Genomic DNA, 25590 nt, shown 5'->3' with positions numbered 1-25590 from the left:
AAGTAATGTCAGGATACAATTGACATGTTATGATGTCAATAGAGCTGATCTTGGAAAATAATGTGTCACAGTAACAAAACACGTCTTCTTAACGATTTCAAAATAAGTAAATCTTAAAGTAAGTTTTAACTAGATAAACATACGTGAATGGGGCGTTTTAAATAAAAAAAGGTCGATTCAACTTTTACACACTACAAAACAATCAATTTTAAATTATTTCATACGTCAAATACAAACAGAGTAAACGCAATTGATGTTTGACATCGTATACACATGATGACATAGAAGAAACGGCAAGGGACACATCTTAGACAAGAAAAGAGAAAACGTAATCATATGGAATTGACTGAAGCCTAAATTGGCACCAACCGGTACCAAAAAAGGTACCAGGTCATATTTGATTTCTTCAGTAGATTGAGCATAATGGATATATATCAATAAATAGATTTTTTTTTAATTTATAATTGAACACTGATATAATGATCACTTTTTGAACATGATTTTATCATTACATATTTTTTAGCAGATCGATATAGTGTTTCAGTAAATCAGTAAATTGAAGTTGAAATCAGTAAGTCTACTGAAAAATCAGTGGACCTGGTAACCCTGTGAGAGGTAGTAATGGGCAGCGTACAGTCACAAAACAAGGCTGTCACATCAAAACTGGCTTCACTTTTCGAAGGTTTATTAAATGAAGGTTACCTGTCCTCTCCCTTTCCTTGTCTAAGGGACACATGTTCATAAAAAATATAATGTACGTTGGGATTGCATGTGATACGTAACAATTGATGAATGACTTCTATGCTAGGTTTTTAAAGCAACTGTTTCTTCCTAGTCGAAAGAAGCTTTCAAGAATCGTAAGTACACGTCTTCCGCTATTTTGATTGATTGTTATAAAGTCGCCTGTGTGTTTCATAAGAAGGTCTGTATATTTGGTTTGTGATCTTCCTCAACTTCTTTTCCCGTCGACTATGTCCCGCCGCTGTAAGTATTTCCAAAGCTGTAAGTATTTCTAATAATGTGGCCGAAGAACTTGGCAATATTTTCAGCTACACTTTGTCAAAACTTGGAAGGACTTTGAAAATCATATAATCGGCACGGCACGCCCACTTGATTGGAAAGCAAAAGCAAAATTGCAGGAAATTATCTTGATAAGAGAAGTAAACTCGACCTTTAAAAATCAGGTAGTCGAGTGCCTATTTATTTAGCGTGTGGCTCAATACGCTATACGTGTTCATCCATCTCTTTCTCGCCGAATACCTTCTCTCTGCTCCCTGCGCAGATGGGCGAAATTTCGAAAGCCATTAATAGTCTTGGCGAGAAATACTATTCAACTTAGTCTCTCCTTTATTTGGATCTTTGGACGATTGATCAATTAGTTCTTTTCTCAATGCATGACACTCTTAACATTCGGAGACAACATTGTATCTCAAATGCATCTATTTTCTTTTTGTCTATTTGTTTTAATGTACCAAATTCAGATGCATATAGGAATATAGGGAATACTAGGCTTCTAACTATTCGTACTTTGGTGTTAAGTGTTATACAGTGACTTTTCCAAATCTTTGTAAGTTTCATCATAGCTTGATTGACCAATGCAGTTCTTCTCCTAATTTACTTTCGATGTTATAGCTTTTCTTTATATTTAAATTATTTGGGTTCTGTCGGTCTAATTATTTTGGTTTTCAGTTTGTTAGTCTTGAAACTGACTTAAAAACTTTTTTCTGCTCATTGTATGAGTTCTTCTATTTCTTCTTTAGATCTTTAGTTGCAAAGATGAGGGTGGTATCATCAGCCTACCGAAGGTTAATAATTTTGGGTCACAGTGGTGATAATCACTGCTCCTTCTCAGTTCTTTAAAGTGTGTCTGATAAACTACTTGCTCTATATGATGAAAGAAAAACCTTAGTGAAAAAAATAGTGCAAAATATTCGTGTGGCTTGAAGGGCGATGGAACGTGCTATGTTGGGCGTTTCACTGCGAGATAAGATCTCAAACCTCCAGCTACGACGAAGATCAGGAGTGGCTGATGCTCTAGAGAGAATAGCAACACTGAAGTGGAACTGGGCAGGTCACGTAGTTCGAATGACAGATAACAGATGGACAGAGCGGATACTGGAATGAAGACCAAGAGATGATGTCTACCGAAGCAGAGGTCGTCCACCAACACGTTGGACTGACGATTTAAAACATTGCCATAGGAATTGGATGCAAGAGGCATAAGATCGAAAAAGACGGAACCATAGGGAGATCTATATCTAGCAGTGGACAAGCGAAGATTTAATGATGATATAGTGAAGAGCATGGGGCTAAGTACGCATCCCTGTAGCAGACCCTTGTAGACCGAAAAACACGGAAGTGCGTAATGATGAAATAAAGCGCATAGTAAATTTAAAATAAATTATAGAGTATTTCATTAAAAAATAATTTTTGATGTGGTACAGTATTACGACAGAACCTGTATATTTGTAACTAATTTTAAAATGTGAAGCTTAGAGCTAACTCCAATTTTCGTCTATAACTTTTTTCGATATCCCCTATAATAACAGATATAACGGACTATCGCAAAAGTTGATCACCCTGTATAATCTAAATACTTGTTATCTTAAACCCGCCACTGTACATATTGGTATTATTTATTTTTTTTTCAGTAATATATGCTAACATTTATCATGTTGAGTTGTAATACACCGTTTATAAATAATGAATATGCCCATATGATCCTATGCTTCCACTAATGCTGGTAATATTTAACCAAATAGATTTTTTCGGTAGGTAAAGTAAACCCAAATCAGTTTATCGATAAATTTCATGAGGAAAATAGAGTATGAAGGTAATTTAGCGTTGTATAATTCATCAATGTGAAGAAAATATACACGAAAATAATGTTGATATATATAAAATATTACCATAGAAAAAATAAGCAAAACGCCAAGACTGAAATCAATATTGAACTAATAAAATTATTTCATTAGAATAATTTTATCGACCAGCAGTGTATGACACTGTTGGTCGAAGGAACAACAAAAGAAAACCCATAGGATCAGCCGATTTCTATGAAATGTTTACAGCTTATAATAAATAGACTACGTACAAATTGACACTTGACAATAGACAAATGACAAACAGAAAAATATTTAACAACGGTGAACTACCAATGAAGAATTGTTTCAACCAAAATGGACTACGCTTTGGAAAACCAACATGAATATCCGCTGAATTGGCTATAAAAACCAAATTCAACATAACCAACAAACTGATTTAGGATTGGTTGAAGCACAATATGCTTTGCGTAGCTAAAAGCTCTGCTGATTTCAACTTAACACGCAGATATTGGTGCATACTAAATTGCATTCACAACTTCACACACCTCTACAGCTCAATTCAAGCCATGCCTAACTCAGCAAACCTCTCCCTTTATTATGATATGTAGCCATTCTCCTCTACAATCGACTGCCAAGAAGATTTCTTGCGTCCTCTTCTAAATTATTCTTCCATCACTTACTCAGTCTCACAATAGGTATCTTCCCCTGCATTCTTCCATTCAACAGGTTTTCTTGGAAGACTTTTCTTCCATTCTAAATACATGGACTGCTCATTGATCACGCTATAGAGGAACATACTGAGATAAAGATGGTTCTTTATATATTGTTATGTAATCCGTAATTGCAGTTCTATACCTGGCGAAGCGAACCTGCTGGCTATTTCTAGAACAGATGTTTTTATTATATAAGGCACTAAGTCGGCATTTGATGAATCAGTTTAATGAGTGTTTTTGCGAATTGTTTGTTTTGTAAAGCGATATCCGTGATTATTAGGGTAATTAGAATTTATGATATTTGTAAGGGAGTTTTTGTAGTCGAGTGAGCTAAAATAAAGTTAGTTAAACCACGTTTTCTTCACTTAATCACTTGGTTCCAGTACTTTTCTTTCCACATTTTGCACATATTTTTACCATAAACAGCCTATTACAGCAAATTCATTGGAAAATTTCGAATAGTAAAAAAAGTTGTAACAAATTAATTTTAATTGTTTATTTCAGGAAAGGATATCTTTGCAATATATTGTACATCTTTGATTATATTTGTATAAGTTGTTTGTCAGAAAATTTAGAAATATTCGGCCTAATACATCTTGTCATTTTGTGGCCAAAAACAAAATTCCTGCAGCGTAATTTTAATATTTTTCTTGAAAGTACCGACTAACAGCCACATTAAAATTACATCACCCTAATAGAAATTTTAATTTAGCTGAAATAGCCTTCATTTGTTCTCAGCCGGTGGACATTCGAAAAAAAAAAAGGAATAGGAATTATCTTAATGTTTCCCAAATTGAAGAAGAGATAAGTTTCCTAAAAGCTCGGGTATTTAGTACTACATTAATGCATTTAAAAGATCCGAGTTAATCTTCAAAAATAATTAATACCGACCGCTATTACAGAAAAATGCTTCGACATACCATTAACTAGGCGGTACTTTGATGGTCTTTCAAAGAAGGATTTTAGAGATTTTGAATCATAATAGTAGAAAATATTTATATTGTCGAAAAAGTCAATACGTTATTCAAAATAGTAAAAACTAGAGAGCTTTCATTTCGCTGTTGTTTCATTATTGTCTAAAGTTATACATTTAAAAAAAACTAAAAAAATGTCTACAGAATTTACAGAAAAAGCGCCAGGATTGTTGAAAAATCGTTAAGTGTCGTAAAAACGTTTGAAGATTGTAAAAAAAACGTCAAAAACGTCGGAAAGGCTTTCTAATATTAGAAAGTCGTCGAAGAGCGAAGATTCGTCAAAAGCGGAGCAAGAAATAAAATAATGGAAGGAACTAGTAAAGAGTTTATTCAGAGAATGAACAAGAAAGAAGATGCGCTGATCCGGTCATCCATCTTACACTTTTTTCCAAGAAACGCACAAGCGCCCAATACTTCACAAGGAGGGAGGGCTGTAAAGATAGTGAAATAAAAACAGTAATAAACAGAAAAGAAGAGCATTAAAAAGAATCGAAATCAAGAACATCAAAATTAAGAACATGATGTAGCTTGAAAAATCTAAATCTGGCCCCAATGGATGCCAAACAAGAGATGCATACTTAAGATGGTTAGGGATATTTCCAACGCTGAAACAATAATAACCCAATAAGAACAATCACTGAGTTGCTGAGTATGAAAGGAGTAGGAGAGAACAGGAGAGAAAGGAGTAGGAGAGGCATAGCGGAAGATGCTTAGGCAAGACATTTCCGTAAAGAGATTAATATTGGTACAACTTAAGAGAAGAAATCTAATAAGGGAAGTCATCCCTGTACAGAGATGGAACATATTTATGGAACATTAATGAAGTTGTTCAAGAAGTGTATTTTACATGCTTGTTCACATTTGGCGTTACCAGAATGATTACCACATAGAAAATTACCAGAAAATTCTGGCGTTACCAGAATGATTACCACATAGAAAATTAGAGAGTCCCAAGAATAGATACCAGAATGCTAGTAACTATAAGAAAAAACAGCTGAATCTGCAATATAGAAGCGTCTCAGCAATCGAGCAGCGAAACAAATCAATGAGGTATTCTCGATGACGTGGAATCATAAACACAACAATCTCATCCTCCACAATAAGGCTTAAATTTTTTAAGATAGGGGATAAAGGAAAAAATATGCAAACGCTTAACTGTAAACATTGATGTGGTGGTTAATTTAATTTCTGCTGGTCTCCTTTCGAATTTTAGCGATCCACATGTCAATTGTAGCTTTGGAAACTGCTACACAAAAGATTTCTGAGGATCAACGGTCATAACATCTTCTCAGGTATTTCAGCCATGACTTTTGGCGTCTCCCTACACATCTTTTTCCCTATACTTTACTATCCAGTATGATTCGGAGTAATTAATATCTGTTACCATGACCCAAGTATGTTTCTCTCTTTGATCATGCCTTTAGCTTTATTACGATTAAACGATTGAAACGTTTAGATTTAAACCGAACATTTCGCTATGACGAACTACGAAATTTATTATATTTTGTAGTTTTTGTGTGCTTGCTATTAGGGCGGTATTATCAGCGTACCTGATGTTGTCTATGCTGGATTCGTTGATCTTGATTCCAAATTGGACCTCATCTAATGCTTCTCTGAATGTAAAATACAAATTAAATATTAGCGGTGACAAGATGCAACCCTGTCGCACTTCTCATCGGATTCGAGTATTTTTGCATATTGTGTGCTCTATTTCAATTGTTGCGGTTTGGTGCCAATATAGTTCTGAAATAATTCGTAAGTCTTGTTCGCCAGTTTCAGTTGTTTTCAGAATTTGAATCATCTTTTGATGGTTAACGCAGTCAAATCCTTTTCGATAATCAATAAAACCTGCATATACATCTATATTCATGTCTTTGTATGGTTATATTAGCACAATTACGGCAAAAAGAGCTTCTTGTATTCTAAATCCGTTTCGAAATCCGAATTGAGTGCCACTTATCTGGGCTTATTTAAATTAGAAATTGAAAAATGTTTGGTGTCTGTGATGGGATCGAATCCGACCGACTAGTAAACGTAATAATAATTTGCTTATCAATTTCTAGAATATATTTTTAATTAAAACAAGAAAGGCATAACGCAGAAAAAATTTCGATTAATATAATCGTTACCAACGTTGACAACTGTAAGATATGGTAAAGCATACCGTAGTTAATGTTTTCAGCCAAGGTTTCAAATTTCCATCTGATTCAATTATACCGGTTACACATGAACACGACTTGAACGCTGATTAAAAGAACAAATCAAATACACTTTTAAAATTTTGTGGATTGGCAATTTGTATCATAAAACAAATCAAAAACGTGTTACCAACCTGACGAAAAGCAACTTGATGCCAATAGGCCCAACTGTAAACCCGTCAAAAAATGAGTGATACTCCTCATAAAAAAGTAACCCTTCTTAAAGCGTTTGACACTTTAATGACTGACTGGTGTTAACATCCAATCGTCCTGCGATAGATTCATTAAGCCCAACACTATAATAAATCCATTGCTGGCAGCTAGAGGTACCACTCCTTGTTTATACCATGTTATGGTACCGGGTTATGGGTCTGTTTGCGCGACCTGCGACCTCCTGCGTTCCTATGGGTGGTCCCTCTTGCGATATATTCATGCATTCGTAAACCGCTTGCGAAACTTGGAATAAATAAAGGCTTTATGTAACATAACTGTTTATTATAATTATTGTAAGGAATACGTTGAGTGGATTAATTCAGAGGTATATCGGTTATGTAAATCAGATTTTGCAGAGCTTATTTTAAATTGCTAAATCAACAATACAACCGTAAGAATTTCAGAAATTTCGTTCAAGCCAAAGACGGGAATGGCAACAAAAATAGAGACAACTGCTTCATTAGACAAAGCACTAGTTACATGGTAAAAAATTAATATATGTAAAAATGGTGAAAGATGTGAAGAATATTTTCAGTTAAAAATGTGCTTTATTTCCTTTAAATAGAGTAGATACGATTCTATTTTACCTCTATCATAATATGGAAAGTAAAGACGAAATGCATAATTGACTAGAGAAGATTCTTAAGAAACAAGGATCTATTGAAATCGCTTAATGCTATTTCTTTGGCTGTTACTATTTCTACACCGTAAAACCAGTGAACCCATACCAAACTTTTAACAACCCCAACTGGAATCCTTAACATGTTAGCAGCGTAACAGCTTGAATCGTCGCGTTTTTTAAATCTCAACAAATAGGCCCAATCCAATTCAGAATTATAGTTATATAATTTGAACTAACAATTTAACATAACCTAACATATTTGAAAAATAACCCATGCCTGACTCCTCTGCTAACAAAAGGATAAATTAGAAAAGTGTATAAGTTATTGTTATAGGGACAACAAACAGTGCCAAAGCTCGCTTGTATGAGAGTCGCGGGTGCATTGAGATCGTGCCCCAATGGAGCCTCAACTTTAATGCTAGATCTTTTTTCACTACATTATATTGTAAAAAGTTCCGAAGAATGCTCGGATGATGACTGGAGATCTGGTGATTCGTACCGGGTTTAAATAAGGCAATGAATTTCGAACTTTCACTAAATGACACAGTAAAAGATTATAGGTTAGGTTAGGTTAGGTTAGGTAAGGCCTAGGCCACAGGAGTTGTAAAGCCAGTCAATGGGAAGAAGAAGAAATACAACTAGGTACTTATGGATTCATGGGCATCAACCAGTTGTTGGTAAGGCAGAAAAATATCAACCATATTACCATCCCCAAAAAAATCGCAGTGGAAAATCAAGGAGTATACAAGATCCCTTGTGAGAACTGCGACAAATTGTACATCGGACAGACCAGTCGAAGAATACAGGTTAGACAAGAACGTCGAAATGCCATAGAAAGAAAAAAGAAGACGTCAGCCATAGCACAACATGTCATAAACACTAAAATAAATTTAAATGAAACAACGATGCTAGCTAACATTGAAAATAGGACTGAACTTGTAATCAAGGAAGCAGAAGGTAGAAATTGAAAAACATCCACAAAAATTCTCCAACTGACTCCAAAGACTCCAACTGCATAAAAACCAATTCTACAGAAAAACGTAGAAATTAGTCACAAAAAAATCACAAAAAACCCAAAAAACTAATTACTACTAACAAAAAGATGCAAGCCAAAAAAAAAGTCGCTCAACTGAACTTAGTCCGAAGCGGGGACTGGCCGCCCGAACAAGAGCAAGCAATGCATTTCCAAAAGTCAGTAGAAAAGATAGTGGTACTGTAGCGCGTAGCGCCTTACGCTGACGACATAAGTCGAGGAAAGATATCATGTGGTGGTCCTTGACAAAGCAAGCATTTTGGCTCCGATTTACTTAGATAAATTCTAATTACCCCAATGAATTGTGCACCCGAATGTCATTTTAGGGGTATGCAAGTCTGATACTTGCTTGACTAAACTTCAGTTCTCGTAGAACATCACGAAGAAGCAGAATTAATCTGACTTGACACTGACAAGTTTGACCTTGTGAGTCAAACCCGGAAAGTCGCAGAAATCACATATAGATCTCGCAGAAATCTGGAATATCTCGGCCGAAATCCCTAAGAGAATGATATAGTTGAAGATCAAAACACTTTTTATAGTAGTTGCTTTGAAAGATAAAGTGACATTTAAAGAAGAGGAAGGTGAAATATTAAATTAAACTTTTAATGTGCTTCTTTTATTTTTACATGAAACTGTTATTTCAGTTCAATAGTAGAGTAAAGCTTAACTGTATAATGCAATTTTTCATTTTTAATCCGCTTTGTCACATATAATATTAACAATAAATCCTTTGTTATTCGGTGATTACAAATCCTACCTTCAATTACAGTCTGTTCTTTTACTACACGACGAATAAAAAACCCATCCCTGCGTTTAATTCTCAAGGATAATTCCTCGACAATTTCAGTCATTGTGTTGAGAAACTGGCTAAAACAAAAGACCAAGACAGCTATCCAATGAAAGCAGACGGCTCTCCCTTCCTATCGTCCCACTGTCGAAAAGAAAAGAAATACCATTAGTCTGTGATTACAGCTACTTGTAACAATGAGAGTGAAGTTATTAGATAAATCACTGCTTTCCGGACTAAATTAACGTCTTGCTTTGTTTATAATACGTGTAGGTGTGCTTTCCTATCTTTAACGTAAAGATGAGAGTCAGTTTTTCATTAGGTAACGAATATTTTGGAACACACGTTAGAGATATAACGATAGGAGCCTTACATTACTTCTATTTTGCTTTTATTTTTTCTTTTTGTTACATTTCAGTGTGTACTAAATTCATCTTTAGCGTATCTGTTGTCGGTTCTCCAGCATCTTCAAGAGGAACTCTCTTCATGCAGGTTTTTTTTGTGTTTATATTTGTTTTAGGACGGCATACCTGAATTCTTTTAGGATAAATCAATGGTATAAGTAAGACAAGAAGCCAAAGAGGATTTGAAATCTAAGTCAACTTAGATTGGTTATGTTAATTCATGTAAGTAGAGTTTACACGTTGTTTTTTCTCTAAATGATACCTCTTATCAATAATCCTGGATCGATTATGGGCATAACTCGGCTATTATTATTATTAATTTTATAAACTATACAAGAAAATGAAAAAAAAATGCAAAAACATGAACAACTCACCAACACACATCAACAACTTTAGTTCCTATACAATAAGCATCTAAAGAAGAAGTCGCCGTATTTTTTAACAGTACCAACAAATGATTTTTGTGATAATGAAATGAAAAAATTTGAAATTCTCTAGGTATATTCTAGAAACCGGTATTTCGTGATATTGGTCCAATTTTCGCTTTCCACCTCTAGCTTTCTCGAATCATTCAAACCCGTGGAACAGAAAATTGCAGTTGATGAAGGCAGCAGCGCTTTGCGGTCCCGCGTTATCTTTTATCCGCACTCTGGATACTGCAAACAATTGGAGTGTGCAACAGAATCATTACACATAAACACAAATACACACACACATCAGGGGTGAAACAACAAAACAGAAGCCAACACAAAAGATCTTTTCTCTTGGAGTTGTATTACCCATTGTGTATTAATCTGGGATGCTGTAAAATTGGTTTTCTTGCGGCAGGAAACCCCTCTTTATGAGGAGCTCGGCTAGAAAGTATTAAAGTTACTTCAAAAATTTTAAGGGATTATTTAGATACAGTGTTCGGTGAACCAGAAGAAAAATCAATGAACAACATGCGCATAAGAAACAGTATATGTTAAAGGCTCTATATACAGTCTTTTTCACGACATTTTGTTTTATTTTCCAACTGGTTTGAAAGACGTTTCATCAGTTGAAGCTCTCAACTTATAGAACGGTATCATTTATTGCACATATTTTTGCATCGAAAAGTGAGAGTGCTACATTCAAACCAGTTTTGGCAATTGGGAATTTTCTACATCCAAAATAGTGAAGAAGATACTAATATCATGACCGTGAAGCTTACAGAAAAGATCGAGGTGAATTTTTTAAATTGTTGAACTGTTAGGTCTCTGGTAAGATAACTGAATGCTGAAAATACAAATTGCAAACATTAGGGTACGGTCAGGTTAGAAATATATAAATTCTGCCAATATTATATGTGTATAGTTTTAAAGGTACACAATTTTAAGATTACCTTTTAAGATAATCATCGTCATTTATACATTTTTTCCCTGACAGTATCCTAATATTGGCTATTTGTATTTTCGGCATTTAGTTACCTTACCTGACGATGCATAGCAAATTGTAGTATACAAAACCGGTCATTCAAGGTAGAATAAATTGATTGTAAGTCTATCATTTATTTCTTTTTGCCTAAACAGTTATTCAGATCTACAGTTTAAAACACCGAGAAGAGTCATTTACAAAAGGCGTTAACATCCAAGATGGATAAATAAGCTTCACCAAGCCATGAAACTCTGTCTCTCACTGTATTACTCATCCACCGACAGATTTGATTTACTCGCGAACTTCCAATTTAAACTGCAGATTCAATTGGGATCTCTGACTAGTATATTGATGGAAATTGATGATAGTTAAGTTACAAAGAGCGACAAAATGCAAAGTCCACCGACTGATTAGCTTCATGAGCCATCTGCTTAAAGTTTTCACAGACTAATATTCAGAAAGCTGAGTGGCTACACAGAATTTGGTTTTAAGGGTTGACTGGATGCATGTGAAGCAGCTTTCTACTTGAATGCGCTTGTACAGAGCTGCATTGACCAACGAAAGGGTATATTATTTTATCACATTCCTTGATTATGAAAAAGAGTTTGACATCATAAAACAAGCAATGATAAAAACACTACACAACGTTAATATTGACGAACAATATATAAGAGTTATCCAGAATCTTTATTGAAACCAAAACGTACGAGTGAAACGATAACGTCGCCGAAACCGGTCACCACTTACCAACAGCCAGCTCTCTGTGGGCACGCCATCCCACCAACAACTAACCACTACTACTATCGATGCGTGCTGGAGATGAAACACCGACCGTGAAATGCACTGTCCTGAGTTTAGAATTCGGTTAGGAAACCATGTTGGAGTTCTATTACCTAGGACTCCCACATGAAGAGCATTTGGCTGATAGTTGTGCCCCTATCGCGCATCAGAGTGCTATAGGGGGAAAGGGATGGTCCGGAGCATTGAACCGCGCTGGAGTGACTCCTGTTTTTACTCGAGTTAATACACCTCGCTTCAATGAATTGTTACACCCGAACGTAATTCTTAGGAGTGAACATGTCTCACAGGCTGGGTTTAATTAAATTGCTTGCTTGAGAACTAAGTTCGATTCGGAATATTGATCAGGCAAGAACTTTTACCCCGGACTTTAAGTACTAATCGGAGCCCAGCCTCCTTACCCGTTCCTACGATTGAGTATTGATCGGTCGTTTCGGTACCACAATTTACCTTGGCCGAGTACTAATCGGCCGCTTCCCGTTCTTTAGGTATTGACCAAAGATCTTTCCCAGTCCTACCCATCCGAACGCCACTAGCATTTATTTCCATTCGCCGGCATACACGTCGAGGACCGCAGTCAGTGTGTTTTACTGACCGACTGAAGAAGTAAAGTATAGAAATAAATTTTATTTGTTTGTTATTTAATTAAATATATTCTTATATTTATTAAATTTGCGTTTAACTGAGTCTGGCGTCTAATAGGGCTACCCGTCACCGATTGAATAAGTCAACCAACACAGAGGAATTTGTAATTTTAAGAGGGGTGCGACAGGGGTGCATTTTGTCTTCTGTGCTGTTTAGCCTCTATCGGGAGAATGCTTTTGCAGAGGCACTTAAAGGTTTTGAGTATGGTATAGAGGCACCTGATACTATAGCAGTTGCTGCTATAGATATGTCTTTAAGATATTTTTCCAACGCACTATAGGTGCACAGCATTGCAAGAAGAAAATGTACCAAGGACAAAAAATGAGTCCACCATGCCACTGAGCTATCGAGCTGACCACGAAACTTCTAATACTGTTCATCATATTCATTATGCTTTTTTATAAACATATATTTTAGCTCTGCTTATATATATTTTCGGAAAACATATGTAAAGAAAATACCTAACCGTCTCTAATCTAGCAACCCGATTGTTTTTAATCTTTAAAAGAAGTTAGATCTTTAATTTTGATTGTTCTCAAATTAACAAACCCAAGAAGAATATAACAAAAATGTTGGATCCATGACTTTATCAAAATATGACTGAAAAACGTGTACACAATTAAAGAAGTGACAAATTTTGGATACAATAAACCATTTTAAGACCGATTCATTGCACATAAACCTAGTTATAGTTATTTTACGCCGTGTACTGTCGTTTTTATTGATATTCTAAATTAACCCTGTCGAGAACTAGCAAATGTTCATTACGAATATAATATTTTATTTCCACACTTAAGTTTTTGGGCTCTAGCAGACCTACTAACGCAAACATATCGTGATTAAAGCAATCTTTAGCTCCATACGGGACCCTACCGTGTTTAAAAAATAAAGTTGTATCACGCATATCTAATCAACTGGCCGTTATTTTCGATAAAATGTATTAAAACATCCAATCGACATGCAACAAATGCGACAAATTCACAATCTCCTCTGGCCATTTCTCAAAACGTCTCACACGACAGAATTTGTATGTGAAAAATGTAAAAGAAAACAAAAAGAAATCAGAACATAACACTGATTATAAGAAATTTTCATCAAAGATTTGGTCACTGTTTATTTGGTTGCAATTGACAGCTAAGGCTGGTCAAAGTTAAATCAACCAAAATAATATCCTTTATATTTAAAAGTATCATAAAAAAAAGTATCATTTAAAAATGATAATAGACGAACATGAAATTCGAACAACCTGGTGTAATTATATAAGTGAACTGTATAATGATGATAGACCCGAAGAACTGGAGACTTTAGTTGAAGGTGAAGGACCAGAAATACTAAAATCAGAAATACTGCATGCTATAAAGTTAGCAGAGAACAAGAAAGCCGTTGGCCCTGATAACATACCGATAGAGATGTTAAAGCTTATAAATGAGCAAAACATTGGAATACTGGTCAAGCTTTTCAATGATGTTTATTCGACTGGTGATATCCCTGAAGATTGGTTAAAGTCCGAATTCATAACACTACCAAAAAAACAACGTCCGAAAAACTGTAGCGATTATAGAATGATAAGCCTTATGAGCCACACTTTGAAAATATTTCTACGCATCATCCACAGTAGAATCAGAGTTAAATGTGAAGAAGACCAGGATGAATTTGGCTTCAGAAATGCACTGGGAACTCGGGACGCCCTCTTTGCACTAAATGTATTACTGCAGAAATGTGGAGATCAAAGGAAAGACGTCTTTGCTGTATTTATTGACTATGAAAAGGCCTTTGATCGAGTACAGCATCACAAATTAATTACAATATTAAAAGATAAAGGAGTTGATAGTCAAGACATACGATTCATAGAAAAGTTATACTGGCGTCAAACAGCGACAGCTCGCATAAACGGAAAATTAACAGAAATATGTAAAATACAAAGAGGTGTCAGACAGGGTTGTATACTATCCCCACTGTTATTTAATTTATATTCAGATAGAATATTTAAAGAAGCGCTGCATAATTTGGAATGGGGCGTAAAAGTTAATAGAATTCTGATAAATACAATCAGATATGCAGACGATACAGTTATTTTAAGTGATGACATGAATGGATTACAATGCCTTTTAAATGCCATTGATACAGTGGGAAGAGAGTTTGGCCTAAACATAAACTGTTTAGCTAAAAGTTTATGCTGTTTAGCATAAACTAAAAACAAAACACATGGTGTTTAGCCGTTTAGCACATCAAGATGCACGATTATATGTTGATGGTCATATAATTCAGAGAGTGTCCAGTTTTAATTATCTTGGTTGCCATATTACTGAACAACTAGATCCAGATCAAGAGATAAAACGTAGAATCGAGATAGCCCGCACGACATTTTTAAAAATGAAGTCATTCTTCTGTAATGATAACTTGCAACTTCAACTTCGAAAGCGCATGGTTAAATGCTACATTTGGTCAGTCCTCTTATACGGTGTCGAAGCATGGACATTAAAAATATCCATCATTAATCGTCTGGAGGCCTTTGAAATGTGGCTGCACAGAGGAATACTAAAAATTCTATGGACGGCTATGCTGACAAATGTGGCAGTCCTTAAGAGAGGCCTATTTTGGACACGTAGTAAGGGGAGACCGATATAATATTCTTCAACTTATTATGATGGGTAAAATCGAAGGACGCAGAGGAATTGGTAGAAAGCAGGCCTCTTGGTTGAAGAATATCAGGGAGTGGACAGGAATGAGGAAAGCTGAGCAACTCTTTAGAATAGCTCAAGACAGAGACAGTTTCGCCATGTTAATCGCCAAGGTCAAGGGGACTTGATAGGGCACGTTAAAAAGAAGAATTTAAAAGAGTCCACTCTGTTCATATAGACACTACAATACAAATTGGAGATTATATACGTAATGTAGATATGCAAAGAGCAGACCAGTGCCGGAGCATCAAAAGCAAACAGATTTTAGAGGAGAAAAGCTATATTTTAAATAAAATTAATGTTAAAGCGAATAAATCGTATTGATATTTATTTTGATACATTTAGGCAATGTAGATAAATTAAATCTATCATAAATTTAGTATAAATAATCCATTTTAAATGAGGAAAAGGTTGCCAATGTGAGTCCATAATAGTGATGTATAGGAAATAGTCAATTCTCACAATCCTAGGTAGTTTTTATTGTGAGAATGTATGTAGAGACTATGTAAGGTTGTGAGATTTGACTATCTCCTATACATCAGTAATCCATTTTACAATCTTAATGGTTTTCCGTTAAATGCAGGTAAATATCTATAGAAAGACTGGGTCACAAGTACTTTTCTTTATCATAATAGTTTATAAATAGGAAATTAATTATTATTTATAGTTTATAATTAATTAGAAAAAATAAACCCATACAATTTCGCCAAATCAGCGACCTGAATGTTCGAAAAGCACAAGAGGAGCACCAGATAAGCATAATAGGTGTGTAGCATTACTATTGAATCACCCTGTGTATAGTCAATTGCAGATCAGTAACTGAGTTTAAAACAAACAACTTTAACGTGGACGTGAAGGGGCCGTGATTTACCATAATTTTTCCAACCAAACGCTATCTATTTTTAGATGATCTCATGTTTAATACAAAGTCGGAGGTAATTGCTTTCATTCAAAACATATATCTTCCAAATTGTATGATAATGTTGTAGTACAATGGTAAAGACACAATCGCGAAAGATTTTTATCTGAACGTGAGAATTAATTTTTGATTGAAGAAAGCCGAGTGCTTGGTGCTGGTAATATTATTGAGTGGGTTAGAGCCCCTTAGAGACGAGCTTTCAGATGCCTCAAAATTATTTTTAATGGGGAATGGACGAAGGGTTGTTTCCGTAATTAAATTTTAGGCTGGTAATTATATTTCGTCGTCAAAAGGGGTGAATTTTTACCATAATTAATATTTACAATTACATTAGTTGTAATAGAATTTTTTTTATTAATGCATTTATCTACTTTTCCCACTAATTTATAATTTTTATCCACGACAATATCAAGTTCAATAGAACCACCAAAGGCACACAAATTTATTTTTTTTATTTAGCGTATGGCATTTGGACACCTGCATCTACAATGTTACAATAAATATGACAATAAACGTTAAAATTGATTCGATATAAAAATACTTAATCATGCCTTTATAGTTTATAGACAAACGTCGAGGTTGTTTATATAGTTAATCGACTCGATCGTCGCAAACAGGAAGTCATTGTGCAACATGTCTGCACATCGATCATGTTGAGTTCTGATGGGGTTAAGTGTGCACCAGATCTTACGTGGTAGGTCAAATCCAGGAGGTGTCTCTGTAATGAAAGGTGTAGTTGTACTTGATTGAGCTGCCGACCGTTCATGGATGCATTTGGTGATCATGTTAAACCCTGTGGCTGCGACTGATTCTGCATTTTGTATTGGAGGTTTTCTGGAGCGCAGTCGACTTTTGGTTGCATCCTTGCATCTTCTATATAGTTATCAATCGGCAGCGCCGTGTTGCTAAGGATCTCGTTATATTTTTTGGTAAGCAGATTGAGTCGGCGGAGATGTGGTGGTGAAATGTCGCTCAGCACTGGTAGCCAATGTGTTGGTGTAGATTTGATTACTCCAGCGATCATTCCCATGGTGTTATTTATCTGGACATCTATCTTTTAAACGTGAGCACTGTTGATCCATATTGGCGCGTAGTATTCAGCTACGGATTAAACAAGAGCTAAGCCTGAAGACCTGAGTGTGGATAGCGATGCCCCTTATGTTGTGCAGCAGAGCTTTTGAATGATGTTATTTCTGGTTTTTAGCTTCTCGGCAACTGGACTTAAATGTTCTCTAAAGCTTAACGTTCTGTCCAAGGCCACGCCTACATATTTTGGATGTTTATTGTGGTTGAGTCATGTGTTATCAAAGTGAACGTTAAGGGTTCTTGAGATTGTTGTTTAGGTGGAAGCAGGTTACTTCTATCTTAGAGGCATTGGGGCGAAGTCTCCATTTTTGAAAATAATTTCCCATAACCTCTAGGTCTTCCATAAGAATCTCTTCTGCTTCTTTTAGTGACTTTGTTTGGGTTAATAAAGCCCAGTCATCAGCATAGCCAAACTTTGTTGATGTTGTTATCTGCGATGTAAAGGATAAAAAGCAGTGGTGCAAGTACCGAGCCTTGTGGCAGACCATTTTTGAGTTTTCTGTGGGTGCTTACTTCGGATCCTATAGTTACTTGAAATACTCTGTCGGTGAGCATATTTTCTATTAATCTAGCGGTGAATTTGCAAGGAATAGTGCATAAGAGTTTATAAATCAGTCCTTCTCGCCAGACTGTGTCGAAAGCTGCTGACAGATCTATGAACGCAGCAGAACTCTTTAGTTTTCTTTAAAAGCCGGCTTCTATGTAAGTACAGAGAGATAACACCTGATCTGTGCAACCTCGATTTGGTCTAATACCTGCTTGCTCAATTGGTATAGCTTTGAGGATTGTTGAGCTTATTCTGTTCGCTCACAAGAGTCTGTAGACAGACTCGAAACAATTTTTTAGTCGAAGTTTAATGGTTCAACTAATATCCCAATCAATTCTTTTTACTTGTTTTTATTTTACCAAGAAAGCTTTTCATCAATTTCTAGCCCCAAAAACCATACATGTTTCTTCATTTCGATAATTTGGTCATTAGAACATTCATGGCTAGACTTATCTTATTATGCAAAGAATAAAAAACAAAAATTAATGTTTTAAACGTCATTGGTTAAAATAATTGGATTTGAGGATGATTTGGTAATCATCTCGCAAGGAAAGTACAATACTGCAGTCACATATCGTATGAACGAAGCCTAGAACTAGTGAGACAATGCACTTATAAAAGAAGAATATAAAAAGAAGAAGAAAAGGTAGTACTAGTATAAATCCTTTAGCATGTTATGTCTCACATTGAATCTGTTCTTTCTTAGTTATATTTTTAAATGAATTCTTTTTGAAAATGAATTATTACGGTTAGTATTTAGTTTATATTTCCATAATGCGTTAGATTTTTAAATAAATATTCTTCCATGTTACAATCACGTTACCTATTAATTACTACAGTGATGAAATCACAGCCCGATTTTCACTAAAGATTTGTCGTATATGGTCACGTAAATATCAAGTTTCGCAAGGACCCATTTACAGGCGTTTGAATATATTTAAATCCTCTGGATAAACCTTTTCGAATAATAAATATTTTTTCGTAAATTTCCCACGTTATTTTTCACTAAGTAGTTGTAGAAGTTAACAAGTAATCTGAAGAGATTAAGAGATTAACACTAATAACATTTCCATGTCATTCGCCCAATCTATTCGAGGTCACCGAAGAACTTTGACCGGTTTTTTTCTTACTCTGAGGATGACACTTGAAAATTTTTCGAGAAACGAACATGGAACATGTGTTTGTTTATCTGACCTCTCTAATTTGGTATTCAATGAAAGTTATTTACAACTGAGAATCAGTTCTGGTGAAATTATTCATTAGGAAATAAGATGTTACATCTAAGCCTGTAATTAACTTCTTAATGATTCCGTGTTTAATTCAAGGTTTATCTTAAATGGTAATTTTGTGATATTTGTCAATCTATAGCTTCTTCGAATATAGATATCTTAAGTAAATAACTAAAATCACAACAAAGTATATAAATTTAAAAACATAGACCATTTGTCTTATTAAATAAATGCCTCGATAAGTAGATTTTATGAAAATTTATTACATACTGTCAAGTAATGTTATCATTTACGAAGTTATTAAGCATTAACTGTATTAATTATTTATAATTTTTAATACAGACATTTTACATTATAGACAAATGTCTTTATTAACTCATGGTCGCATATCGTAGACAATATCATTAAAAACCAGACGATAAATGAAAAAAAGTGAGTAGATTAAGTGAAATATACAACTTCTAGAATAGCTTGTAATGATAATTAAATGTAATATACAAACAATCGGTTTATAAAGTCATGCGACATTGTGCAATGCTCAATTTCCATTCATGTCGATTGTTCCATTGTCCTTCTTAGTTCTTGGGAGCTCATTAATTTTCTTACTTCTTCCATCCATGTTTTTTTGGTCTTCCTTTCTTTTGTCTGCCTATAGGTATACATGCGAGTACTTGTTTCGGCAGTCCATTGTTTTCCATTCGATATGCATGCTCGTACCAATTGAGCTGCTTCTGTGGTATGTTATCCATTATTGTACCATCTATTCCCATGTGTTCCCCGATTTCTCCGTTTTTTAGCCTCTTTCTTCTTTAAATCCTTAGACGTCGTTTTATTAGATCAGGCAGCACAGCACATGTTATGATGACCTCGTTTAGGCTTTTTCCTCTTCAAGGTTTTTCTGTCCCTGCTTTTTTTTATTAAGACAGTCTGGATAGGATAATTTGTGAACAATCGTTGTTTTATGATGGAAATTTGTAGTACGACGCTGAGAAAGGAGGGTGGTTAGCCCACAGATATTACTCAAAAAGCAGTTCTGTTACCAATATTAACGGCCCTTAGATCAGCAATCATCGTTTTTGGTTGCTGCAGGTTATTGCCCGCGATATATTAGGGTGGTTGATTCGAATATGTTAAAGTACTTACCGGAAAGTACGTTACCTGCTAAATTTAGTTGGCTTTAGTTGGCAGAAAAGAACTTTAGTTTTCGAGAATATGTCGTCGGTGCAGGCATGAAGAGGAGTAACATGGTTCGTGTTCTCAAATTTAACACTTAATACTTTCAGGAGATTGGTTCTGTTTCGTACCTTGTTTAGAGTGTCTTTAAAATCCGTGTTTAAGATGAGTGTCTGTGAAAATTCAACATCCAAGTAGGACACTGATGGTCTGAATTCAAGTCTTTCTCCGTTGAGCATGATGTGGTTTTTCTGTTCAAGTTTTGGACAGGAACATTTGGCATGTCTACAAAATATTAATTGTGTTTTTTTGTTGGGTTTAGAGTGACTCTTCGTTTGTTGTTGACTATGAAGTCAAGCTGTGCTTGATTGAGTCTTTTCGAACACGAAGCGTTCTCTACAATTGCGGGTGGTAGGGCTGTATCGTCAGCATAAACAAGGATGCTTTCGGATAGTGTTGAGGAGAGGGAAGTCACTGTTGTAGACTGTATATAGAACAGGAACTAGCATTGAGTCCTGTGGGACTCCTGTTAAAAGAGTGAACAGTGTGAAGAGCTTATTCTGGTGTGGATTGTTCTTATGAAAGGAATTGGCACTAAGGCTTGGTGTAGTTTTTCGATCAGACCAGCGTGCCAGATCTGATCGATTGCTTTCTGGACATCTAAAAAAATGCGTTAGCTGCCAGTTGTACTCATTAATTGCTTGACAAGTGAAAGTTGCTGCTTCTATCAATGCATTGTGTGTGGAATGACCAGTTCTGAAGTGGTCACAGTGTACTTGATTTTATCTGTTTTTTTTTTCTCTGATCTGCTTTAAGCAAAACACATCAGTAAAAGGTCTAGCCCTAAACCAATTTTTTTTTGCTTTTTAAATTTCCACGCTTCTGTATTTTTTCGTCCTCCTATGATGTAAGTATTAAGATATCACAATTTATTTTTCTCCGCTATAACTGCTCTTCTGGCATCGTTTTTCTTTTCGATATATTTCCGTCTGTCTTCTCATTTTGAACTAAGCTGTTTCAAGTAAAATGTCATTTTTCCTTCGAATAGCTAATCTATATCGTCTGTCCACCATTGATTCTTGCTTATTGTTTATATCTTTACCTGATCTTTTATTTATAATAAATGTCCTGTTAATATACTTACAAGCGTTAATTTTAACCTTTTTTTTTAACTTTAACTTTTAAGATTACTAATAGGAAGTGATTTTAATGTACAATTTCAATTTTCAATAATGTAATTTCAATAAAAACAGTATATGAAGCCATACATGGAGAACTGGGTTTTTGAAACTAAAAATGATATCCGTAGCACTATCACATGATATCAAATATAAAAGTGTACAAAATGTCACTTTGTTACATAGAAATAAGGATAAGCTACTTACTAAAGAGTCTACTTCTGGATCTGCTATATAATAAGGTTTTTCTTGTCGTATCTGAAAATAAAAAAGAAAAATTAATATTTGTATCATTAAATCAAATAAAGTAAAAGAAGTAAGTCATAAAACGTATTGTATAATCATTTAATACCTTAATTTAATGTAAAAGGGGCTTGATATCTTCATTTTAATCTTCTGCATTCATTTTAAAAAATGCACCATAATCTAATATAAGTATACCGTAAAGATATAAATTGATATAAAAGAATTGCTGCTGATACCAATGTCCTTTGTATGGAACATAAGGTTAATAGTTTAAACCTATAAATCAAAGAAAATTACTGGACGTAAACTGTTGAATCCAACAGAGCAGCAAAGTGAGGCGATTAGTTTCATTATCAAAGCTTGAACTAGGTTATTACGAACTTACAAAAGCCTTTGACAGAGCACCAAGAATTTGACTGAACACTAATTGTACAAATGAAGACACTAACAGCAATGGTGACCAAAATAACTAACGAGGAAGTTACTTAAGTAATATAAAAAATGAAGAAATGTATCAGTTATACCAGATGATATCCCTTAGCAAGTAAGAACAGCTTTATATGAACAACAAGATACAAACAACAGTACCATAAAGCTACTTCGTCACTTAGGCACAGCATAACAATATGGGAGATAGTAACTCACAAGAAGAAAATATAGAAATAATCCATAAAGAACTTTCAGAATAAAGTATTGAGAAACATTGTGAATGTTCGTTGGTACGTGAGGAACAGCAACCTCCATATGGACCTGGGTATGGAAACTGTTGCTACAATTATCAAGAAGACGGCTGAAAATTATGAAAAACGACTCCATAGCCATGTGAATGTTCCTCCTTGACAACACAAGGTTAACTAGAAGACTGAAGAGAACAAAACCCTTCGAATTAGTGTAAGTGACAGTGAAAAAGCAGAGCAACTCTTGATTTCAAGCAACTTGAGTAATTTAGGATAGATTAAAATTGCTCAGTGTTCATTCATGACCAGAGTGTGTAATCGTAAATAAACAGACAAAAAAACTTTGTGTGAGTTCTCTTTTCATTATCTTTAATCCTTTGCTCTCTTCGACTTTTTGAGTAATTAAGAAGCTTGGTTGCTTCTTATTGTTAATAGTTTATACCTGCGCAGATTATTTAGGTACCAATATTATTGATTTATAAAAATTACTGCAATATTTGAGAAAAGAAAATTTGTACCAGTTTTGAAATTCTTCATCATTGGTTTACGACATTTTGTTAAGGATTATTATAGTGTAATTAATAAAATTGTACTATCGATAATTTTCGAGCGGAGTATAAACATGTAAATCGTTTTCAGTTTTTTATTTACCTCAGAATATTCGTCGTTTAATTTGAAATGAAAAATAGCTGAATTAGGTGTTGTTGTTTGTTTATGGCAATGTTATTAACTTGTCTCAAAACAAACGTACCTCCACTATTTATACTAAGTTTCTACGGGAACAGTGTTGTAATTGCTTCATGTTTATCTTTAAGTTGAATCGTGTTGAGTATATCGCTACGACCAGACGAATTAAAAGTAAATTTAATTATAATTTTACATCACATTTCTGTAATGAACCTGTCCCTAATGTTTCCACGCAAGCACCAGCAATTTTTTACCGAAGCTAACGACGATATAATCATAATCATGTATCTTCGTCGTCGTTTAAAAGTAGGTAGCGACCAGTAGTTTTCCAACTTTTAATAAAAAATATAAAAAATCAAGGATTCGATGCTAACCTATCATTTTCTGGCAGTAAAGTAACATTATAACGAAAAACTGAGGAAGCTTGATCGAACCACGTCGATAAGCTGGACCTTTTTCGGTAAGATGTAATTACACGGTGGTCGTACCGCCCAAAATACCCGAAAATCCACGTGCCACTGCCTCTCAATCTCTTTTTTTATTATAATTATATACATTGTGTAAGCGAGGTGTAAACGCGCGTTGGAAATGACAACTTGAGGACAACTTAACTCTATGTTATTTCGGATGTCATTAGAATTATAGTGAACCAATGACACACATATTCATTCTTACACACGAATCCTTTAAATTGCAGGCTTTTTCAAGCTAAATTGGTCGGATAGAAAGAACCTCGGGAAAAGGTCTCAATTATACGTTTTTACTAAAATAATGATTCCTTTTAATGATTTAAATTACATAATTGTACGGTCTTTTATATAGTTTATTGTGTCTATTAGTTAAAATACAATAATCATAATAGATTTGCATATAATATTAGAGTAGAGTTTAAAAGGGTTCGAAAACTATTTATCTTGAGTTTTCGATTTCTTATGGGAATAGTTCTGTGTGGGAGAATAATAACATTTCATTTCAAAAGTACAGCCTAAAGGAATAACTGCATTTTAGCTTTGTGTCATGAGGTCAAGAAAACAAGTAAATATATCGTTAAGTCCCAAGCAAAAATGCAGGTTAAAACAGTGGTCTCAATCCTACCAATGTCATAGTTATTGACCCATGTAAGTGTTCTAATCTAATTTAATTATAATGTTAAATTTTTTCCCATAATCAATAATAAAAAATGTATATCGTGTTATTCACAACCAAGGCTTTCCATTTCTGATGGAATATTTGCCGCTCTTACTTAGAGCATTCTGATTCGCCTATTGCGGTGAATCACTCCTGATTCTTCTAACGCAATGTCAAATTTTCTTGTCTGACTTGGGTTTGGTTACAATTTTCTTTCTCTTATGCCGATCTGTGCAAAGTTCCCTCCAGTTTCTCACTTTCAGGATTTTGATATCTCTCATGACCTAGTCCTCCTTTTTGGATCTTTCCCTTGGTCTTTCAGTTTCTGGCTTACATCTGGTGACCTTCTTAATTAGTAGGTCGTTTTTCCTTCTCTCTATATATCCCAGCCATCTTTCGCTCTCTAATAAATCTAACTATATCTTCTCCTTTCATTAGGTTTCTTAGTTCATGGTTCATTCTTTTTCTTATTTCTCCACTTCCTATTCTTATCGGGCCCATAATTCTTCCTCTCAACTATTTTCCTTTGGACTATTTTTAATTTTTCTTCACTCTATCTGTGAGGCACATTGTCTTAGCTACGCATAACTACTGGTCTGATTGCAACTCTGTATACTTTCAGTTTTGTATTTCTAGATAAGTTGTCTTGTCCTTAATTAGCCTTTGATATATCTAGTATGTTTTGTTGCCTGCTAGTATTCACTCCGTTACTTCAACACTTCTCTTATTTTAGCAAATTCACAATTACTCCCAAATATTTCAATTGTTGAACTCTTTCAAAAGTGTAGTTGTCTATCTTGTTAACTTGTTATCTTCTCTTCTAAAGCAGAATAGATATTTTGTTTTTCTTTCGTTAATTTCTAAACCTCATTTCCGTGCTACATGTGCCAGGATTGTTACTGCTTTTAATTTTTCCTAGTCTCTTTCCATAAGAACTGTCATCTGCATATGCCACTATTTGTGTTGAGGAGTGGGATATAGTTCTTTAATTCCACTGGCCTTGACTGTTCTTTCTACTGCTATGTTAAACAGTGTTGTTGATAGGGAATCGCCTTGTCGCAATCCTTTTTCTATTGCAATTGAGTTTCTGTTGTTTCTGTTGTTTCTTTCTACCTTCTTCTGTTGTTATTTTAGCTCGAGATCCATCCATAGTCATTTTTGTTAATCTGATTAGCTTTTTGATTAGTGTGGAGTTCTATGTTGTGTGTATGTGGCATTTCTCGATTATTTGTGTAATTATGTGCATCACATCTCTAGTGAATCTGTCTTCCCTGAATCCTTGCTGGTAGTCCCCAATTTTTTTCTCTGTGAATTGAGTGAGTTTTTGTCTGATGAGAGCTGTAAGAATCTTATGTTTTACTCAGTAGAGACATTGCTCTATAGTTGTTACTGTCTGTTATTTCCCCTTTCTTAAATATTGGTATAATTC

At 34.7% G+C, this 25590-nt stretch overlaps 1 protein-coding gene across 5 annotated transcripts in view; it reads right to left on the bottom strand.

Moving 5' to 3' along the window:
- The window catches only part of hth (Meis homeobox homothorax), a 393321-nt gene that overhangs the window by 164302 nt on the left and 203429 nt on the right, over window positions 1-25590 (bottom strand). For all 5 annotated transcript variants that reach the window (XM_072534421.1, XM_072534423.1, XM_072534422.1 and 2 more), the window contains one exon: window positions 21631-21681. In XM_072534421.1, coding sequence (XP_072390522.1) covers window positions 21631-21681 — 51 coding nt within the window. The remainder of the gene's footprint in view (window positions 1-21630; window positions 21682-25590) is intronic.

The sequence above is a fragment of the Diabrotica undecimpunctata genome, chromosome 6, assembly GCF_040954645.1.
Source record: "Diabrotica undecimpunctata isolate CICGRU chromosome 6, icDiaUnde3, whole genome shotgun sequence".
In the NCBI taxonomy this organism is placed as follows: domain Eukaryota; kingdom Metazoa; phylum Arthropoda; class Insecta; order Coleoptera; family Chrysomelidae; genus Diabrotica; species Diabrotica undecimpunctata.
This window is presented reverse-complemented; position numbering and strand designations above follow the sequence as displayed.